The 7,911-nt window shown below is 33.7% G+C and overlaps 1 protein-coding gene across 2 annotated transcripts; it reads left to right on the top strand.

Moving 5' to 3' along the window:
* Positions 1-4,632: 4,632 nt before the first annotated feature.
* LOC109812545 (plastidial pyruvate kinase 2) lies at positions 4,633-7,666 on the top strand. 2 transcript variants are annotated; one of them, XM_083075946.1, is made up of 7 exons: positions 4,633-4,764; positions 4,910-4,972; positions 5,099-5,278; positions 5,698-5,799; positions 5,918-6,066; positions 6,384-6,492; positions 7,283-7,666. In XM_083075946.1, the coding sequence occupies exons 1-7, from the start codon at positions 4,648-4,650 to the stop codon at positions 7,388-7,390; spliced, it is 828 nt and encodes a 275-aa protein (XP_082932072.1). In that variant the 5' UTR covers positions 4,633-4,647; the 3' UTR covers positions 7,391-7,666. The 2 variants fall into 2 exon arrangements, with proteins under 2 accessions (XP_082932072.1, XP_082932066.1); XM_083075940.1 differs by having other exon boundaries at positions 5,728-5,799.
* Positions 7,667-7,911: the final 245 nt, after the last annotated feature.

The raw sequence follows: 7,911 nt of genomic DNA on the forward strand, positions 1-7,911 counted from the left end.
GTCAATAGTGTTTGACTTTATCTAAGACCCAGAAGTTGTTTGTCTTTTTCTAGTCATGCAGCAATATAGTCGTTGTCCTTTTCTGAAAAAAGTAATGTACTTTTTCTGACACATGCATGCTTTGACTTTTGCGTGCTTCTCTTCTTCTTCGTTTCTTCATTTAAATCACGCGTTTTACGTTGAGAGCTTCTGTGTGGTTGTACACGATGCTTAGACTAGTCCTTTGAGACTTGATTCTCTAAGTGCTTGCGTGGCAGTCTTCGTATTCTTCTATTAATCTCATGCGTCTCACATCGTGTTCTTCATTAGAGCATTTGTCGTTGATGCTTTGGTGTCTTATATGATTTAGTTAGTAGGATAGACTTGTTTTTGCCCAAAGTACATTTCGTTCTATGCTATCCTTCGTCTTCCATGTCGTTGACCTTCTTCTATTCTTTGTCTTATGTTTCATCTGTTTCCTTGTGTTTGTGTTGCAATGAGAATTGTTCTTGACACACATTTATCTGATGTTGGGTTTATGGTCATCTGGTGCTCATAATATGCCTTGTCTGGTCCTTATGACTTGCCTTGCCTCGACTATGCTTCATCTGAAGATTACATGAGCTTCGTCTAATGTTCAATCTTCTTTCATCTTATGCTTGACTTAGTCTTGCTTTGGCTTTTTGTCCGATGCTTTAATTGTTTGACTTGTAGTGGCTTCATCCAGTGTTTGTTGCATGTTCTTCCATCCGTGATCAGATCTAATTTGATGCTTGACTAGACCATCATCTGATCTTTGTTTGCACAGGCTTCATGGATTCGTGCATTTAATGCATTTGATTTTGCATTAAATGTTACTTGTTGAATCTGCATTTCACGAAGTCTTATGTACCATTTGTTTGCTTCTATGTCTGACATTAGTCATGTCCCTGATACCTCTGTACTTTCCTTGTATTGTGGCTACAACGACATTGTCCTTTGTTGACTGGTAGGTGTACTTGCTCTGACACACGCAGCTTTCATTTGTGAATAAGCACTAGTCCATTTTATTCTTCTTTCTTCTTTTATTTGATGACTTCATATGTTCTTCTAAGAGTGTGGATGCTAGGTAGTTCTTCTCGTTGTGACTTCAGACGCAATCCAACATTCTTGATTTTCGTCTGTGTATTCTAGTCTCTATCTGGTTGGCTGGTGTAAGTACTTGACTTCATCTGAGGTGCTTTAACTTAGTTTTGTCCATCGTCCATGGTCTTGTATCATCTGAGACTTCATCATTTTCCTTCTTGTGCTGGGCTTGCTTCCGTTTGATTGTTTGATTTTCTCATCTGACATCTTGTTAACTTTTGTCTTTCATCTTGGTTGCTCGTGCTCTGTTCTTTATTTCTGTTATGTTTGTGTTTGTGGATGTCTTCGTCTGATGTATTCCTTTTCATTTGATCAGCCTTTATCCAGTGCTTAGCTCATATCTCTTGGTTTTGGTGTGGATGGTAATACATGCATATTTTTTATTCTTCTCGTACCTGTACTTATATTTGAAACACTAACACACTTGTTAGACATAACAATATGTATTATATTTGTCACATTCAAAACCTTGCTGAGAATTTCTTTCGTCTTTATTTGACTTAACAAGTTCCACTAATTGTCATGAAGATTCTTGATGTGTTATTGTCCATATTGCAGTTTTGGGTGGAGATTATATGTGGTTGAAAGATTGCTTACTTTGGTTCCACAGTGGGTAACAAATGTTCTTACTAGAATTTGCAAATGTTTCGATGGTGGGATGACATCCTCGTTGCTTCAATATTCATGGTAGTGAAGACACTTGCAAAAACACTCCGATACTCAAGTTAGAGGGGAGTTTAGATTAAGAATGAAATTATGATTTTTGTGATACTTAAGTGCCTCATATATAAGTGATTGATCTTATCTCTAAACTTAAGGATAATGTTGCATGACTTTAAGAGATATATTTTTTGATAAATGAAAATATTATTCTTGGTAATGTGATCCTTGGTTATGGGGAATGTTTTATATAAATATCATGTTGTATGATATTTTAGAGATATATTTTGATGATTGTGTGAAGATATTGTCCTTGATAAGTGTGAGTTTCTATAGCCGTTAAGATAATCTATCAAATACTTTGTGACATTGGACGAGTGGGTGAGTTCATATCTTTCTCTACTCATATGTTTGTGAAGTCATCTTGATTGAACTAGACAATACACCTATGAATTAATATATAAAAAATGCATTAACTATTATAAATAATTATAATAGATGAAAGTCGAATTAGATAAAAAAAATAATAAAAAAATCTCTACTTTGTTAAGGAAAAACTCTTAAAAACAATCTTATTTAAGATAGATATTTGTGTTTAATATAGAAATTGATTTTAAGAACTTTATTAATAATTTTTTAATTTTAAAAATTAATACGATGATGTTTTTAAATTTAAGGAATGAGTGTTTACACAAACAAAATGTTGATGAATATGGAGTCGATTGGAAGCAATGACTAAAGATTCTGGATTACAATGAAAACAAAGACATGCATTCTATAGAAAACAAAAATCTAGAATCAGAGTGAAACTTGATAGTTAGAAGAAAACACTGCAAGATTAGCAAAAGCTAACAAATATTCGCCAGGCTGATGTCATAATTAGTTGAAATTTGGTGAATTTTGGCGAAGCTCGTGGAAGATTATAACGTCACGTTTTTTCTAAGAAATAATACCAAAATGTACTTTCTTTAAGACTTTCTTCAAGATCGATATTTCCACCGTGAGTTCTCGCAAAGCTCGTTTCCGATGGTGGTTCACCACTTTATTGCAACTTGTGTGTTGTTAAAAAAATTGCTCTGTAGTCTGTACACTTTCGAACCTCACCCAAGATTCTCAAAGCATGAATTAAGGGGTAAATAAGTTTTTGATTTTTCAACTTTATAAGAATTTAATTTTTAGTCTCTTTTAAAAAAATCTTCTAACCAATTTTAAGCCTTTTGTTATTTTTTATAACATAAATTAGTTCTTAGAGTCAAGTCTTCTCTATTATTTGATAATGTATGCTAATAAATAATAACTAACTTGATTATTATTGATATTCACATGACTATTAGGTAAATATTAAATCATATGATGTATTACATGTAATTTTTCTATATATTCTCTTATGAACAAACATTATATTTTTAAAAATAAAAAATGTTATTAAAACATTTTCACCCATATAACCAAGAATAATTAGTAAAATTATACTTATCATATGATTTAACATCTATTAAGTAGTCATATGAATAACAATAGTTGAGTCAACCATAATTTATTAACACATATTATCACTTGACAAGTAAAAATAAACTACACAATCTAATTTACGTGACAGAAAATTAATTGAAGACTAAAAATTGGAAAAAAAAAATTAAGGACTAAAAATTATATTCTTAAAAAGTTGAGACTAAAAACTTATTTAACCCATGCATTAATTATGTGGGAAAGGGAAAAGGAAAGAGAAATAAGTTCTAATGTAGACGCTAGAGTTGTCAAAGTGGACTCTGGCCGATGAGTCAACCTAACTCACCACTGGTTTGAACCCGTGGTAAGCTAGGCTGGCTAACCAATCCATGATTAAAAAAGAAGCAACAATTATTGGGTCACGGTGCAGCCTAATATGAGATAGGGTCCATTTTTCATCTTTTGTTGCAGTTTACAATTTTTACTTTCAGGTTTTAGCCCAATATTTAGATAGGTTACAAATAAGATAGGGTTTCAACTTTCAACTTCTAAATTTCATAACCGTTCACGCCTCACCTTAATGCAGCCAACCCCTCACCCACCAACCAAAGCCACCCTCACGCTCACATCCACCCACCACTATCAGCCACCCTCTCACGCTCACTCACTGCACCACGCCACCACTCGCGTGGTCGCACCTCATAGTCACGCTTAAGGCACGGCGGATCACCGCCTCACAACTCGTGTCGTGAACCACCTCACACCATGCACCACCATGCGCCACGCGCCACTATGTGCTACGAGCCACCATGAACGTCGTTTTGGGGCCCCATCACCATTGTCCTGACACTGTCTATTTGAGATTAGTTAGATTTTATTTAATTGAATTTAGAATTATTATTTAATGTTTAGGATGAATGATTCATTTATAAATGTCTTAACTAAAAATCTCATATTTTTAAAATAAGTTTGAAGATTTTGGGTTTTAGTTGTATATATTAAGGAAAAAAAATGAAGAAAAATTACATTTTTTAAAAAATTAGGTAAGCCAATCTATTTAACCCATCAATCCCATGGTGGGTCAGGCTAAATTTGATTTTTTTGAGCTTGCTAATAAATGAGACAGGTTGGATTGACCCACCAAATGGTCAACTCGTGATCGGTTGGGCCAGGTTGGATTAGATCGGGTGACCTGTTTTGACAATTCTAGTAGATAATACCCAAGAATAAGTTATAATAGACTTACTCCACTTAATAACTTATACGTTCTATATCAAATTTTAACAATTTAATTATTAAATTAAAAGTTCTTAATATACAAATTAAATTTACAAATTTTTACAAAATTTAAAAATTATTTAATATTTCATTTTATTAATAAAAATTGATAAATAATCATAAAATATTTTATATATGTCAATTTGAATTATAAATATGATAACTTTCCTATTCAATACTGCAGGCTGTGGTGCTGATATACATGTCATCGTAAAAATTGAAAGTGCAGACTCTATACCAAACTTGCATTCAATTATCACCGCATCTGATGGGGTGCTAATCTAATCCTTGCATCATTTTCTTTAGTGTTGCATTGCATGTATTTTGCTTGTCGGTTAGCACATATTGATTTTGTGGAGTATTTCTGTACACTACTGATTGCTGATGTTAACCTGTGATTTTTACCCTTGTGTTTTAGGCTATGGTTGCCAGAGGAGATCTTGGTGCTGAGCTCCCTATTGAAGAGGTTCCACTTTTGCAGGTAAACTCCTTTACTAAAGGACCAAAGATGAATAGTAAAGATAATAATTGATTTGTATCATTTATCCCACTGGACGGATGTCAAGCTGATGTCATCTTAACATATTCATACTGCCTGTCAATGTAGGAAGAGATTATCAACTTGTGTCGTAGCATGGGAAAGGCTGTTATTGTGGCAACAAATATGCTAGAAAGCATGATTGTTCACCCAACTCCAACCAGAGCAGAGGTATCAGATATAGCAATAGCTGTTCGAGAAGGTTCCGATGCTATAATGTTGTCGGGAGAAACAGCTCATGGGAAGCAAGTAAATAGTTTTCCTGCCCCCAAGTGTCCAATTACTTCATTTTGCCTCAGTTCAAACTTTTTTTTTTTTTTTCCTTCTCTCACCTCTCCCAACCCCAAAATGGAAAAATAAAAATCACACTCATACTTTCTAGTTTATAATTCAGTTAAACACTAGAAGTATAAAAAGAAGAATAGTTGATCGTATAAGAATAAAGTGTTGTGTTTGGGTTACTGAGTTTACATGCTCAAGTAATAATTTTAAGTCACTCTATTTTAATAGTAGCATGTATATGACCTTGTGGCCAAATCTGGGCTTAAATGGCAATGTTTCTAATGTTTGTACAGAAGCAGGGGCATGGTTAATACTGTAAAAATCATGCATTTGAATGTTTTTTATTATGAAGCCAAAAAGAATTATTCAATTTATTATAATGCAAGTTCCCACTAAAAGCTGTGAAAGTAATGCAGACGGTAGCATTGCGGACAGAAGCTACTATACCAGGTGGTCAAATGCCACCTAACATTGGTCAAGTGTTCAAGGTTTAAGTCAATCTATTTTATAACCATGTTGGCTTTTTTATTTAATCCATTGCACTTCCTCATTCGCTTGTCTGATCTGAAATTTGTATCTTTTATTTTTTTATTTGGTTCAATGTAGAACCACATGAGCGAGATGTTTGCATACCATGCAACTATGATGTCTAATACCCTTGGAACCTCAACTGTTGTCTTCACTAGAACGGGTTTCATGGCTATCCTACTGAGCCATTATCGTCCTTCTGGCTCCATATTTGCTTTTACAGATGAGTGAGTTCCTTTTGTACCCTTTCTCTTATTGATAACAAGACCTTCTTAAAAAAATAAAATTATGCGGATATTTTCCCTTATTTGTTTAAATATTAGCTTGAAATTCTCATTTTCTTGGTTGAATGCCTGTATATGTAGTACGACAAAATTGCTTTACTGGTCACCTATTTGACGAATCAGCTTCTTTATTGAATCACAATTCACAACTGTTCTGCTTTTGATTCGTTGGCATCTAAAAAATGATAATCAATTTGCATGCGTATCTGCTTGTATACTATGACAGACTTCTTATCTACCTAATTTTTCTGGTCATGCAGGAAGAGGGTGCGGCAGAAGCTCGCTTTGTATCAAGGAGTCTGTCCCACATACATGGAATTCTGTGACGATTCTGAAGCTACTTTCTCAAGAGCCTTGGATTTGCTGCAGGTAATGTTTGGAGGACGTGTTCAATGGTTTTGTAGTTGTTTTGGATTCAAATTACCTCCATTAAATATTATGATAAATGGTAGTTTGAACTGATTTCAAAATCCCTATATGGCTTCACACTCCTGATTCCATCAGGGATTCAGGGTAGCTTTTACATTCAAGCATTATTTGTTTTAGTCTATTCATGCATGCAGTACCTTATCAATGGACCTTTGTGTGATCTTCTTGCTTCTAGTGCATGCCTGATGCCACTGCTTCATGTTGTACATACCTATGAAAATGTCCATTGTTTCTATTAACTAACCTTTCATATTTTGTGCTATGCCACTAATGGGTAGGGACAATTAGCTCTCCAATTCCTAGGAATTTGTGTATCAAAGTTAAAAAAAAAATCCTTTTAAATGGGTTGTCAAACTTCATTTGAATTTATTACCAAATTGTTGGTCTGAGTCGTAGTACACTTGGTTCCATTAAGCATGGTCTCATACTCGAGTCATGTAGATGAAAAAAGTTGGTTGGTAAGAAAGACTTCACTAAAAGTAGACAAAATCTCTTATGGGGATTAGTTATCGGAGAAACAATAAATATTTCATAATAAAATTATGGTTATAAAAAAACTTCATTTGAATTTAATTTTGATATCATTCGATTTTTTACACATGCCTATTAAATGAAACTCAAATACTAGTTATTTATGTTTGTTCTTTTTTATCATACTAGAACATGGATCTGTACGATTTTTTATTTATTTATTTATGATCACATTGCATGGTTTGCGTGACGTGTGCAGAAGCAAGGAATGGTGAAGGAAGGAGAAGAAGTAGCACTTGTACAAAGTGGTAGGCAACCCATATGGAGGTTCCAATCCACACACAATATCCAGGTTAGGAAAGTGTAAACCAAAAGAATGGAGAGTGGCCACAAATAATGTTTCAAGACGCAGTAGTAGTACGTTTAGCTTCACAAGAGTCAAGAGCATCATCTTTTTATTATTGCCTTTTAGTGGGTTGCTGCCAGTATTTGTTTCTTAGTTGCCTTGTTCCCATCCTATGTTTCATATTCTCTTCTGAATGTTATTGGTTTTATTTATTTCCTCTGTAATTTTGTTTTGTTTCTAAATGTTATTGAAATTTTGGTTTAGCAATTGAATCCAGAAATACGCTTTCAGCATCAAGGACTGACTTGTTCATTGATCTTTCCTTTAACAACTAAACTGACCTTCCCAAATATCTAACTTGATAAAAGATTTCAGATTTTTTGTTGTATAATTTAATATTTCAATATCTAGCATTTTTTTTTAGTTTAAAACCCTGATAGGTTTTTGATAAGATCAATTTTATGAACTCAAATCTCAAATCTGACTCGATCAAGATCTAACAAGATTAGGTGAACCTATTTTGTTAGTATACTAATTTTAAC

This window comes from Cajanus cajan, chromosome 1 (assembly GCF_000230855.2).
Source record: "Cajanus cajan strain Asha chromosome 1, NIPB_CcT2T_4, whole genome shotgun sequence".
Lineage (NCBI taxonomy): Eukaryota > Viridiplantae > Streptophyta > Magnoliopsida > Fabales > Fabaceae > Cajanus > Cajanus cajan.

Bases quoted from the DNA above. Each gene is read 5' to 3' on its own strand.
- LOC109812545 (XM_083075946.1), top strand. From the start codon at position 4,648: ATGATAACTTTCCTATTCAATACTGCAGGCTGTGGTGCTGATATACAT. The intron at 4,973-5,098 runs GTAAACTCCTTT...CTGTCAATGTAG, and splicing joins AAGAGGTTCCACTTTTGCAG to GAAGAGATTATCAACTTGTG. The intron at 6,493-7,282 runs GTAATGTTTGGA...TGACGTGTGCAG, and splicing joins GAGCCTTGGATTTGCTGCAG to AAGCAAGGAATGGTGAAGGA.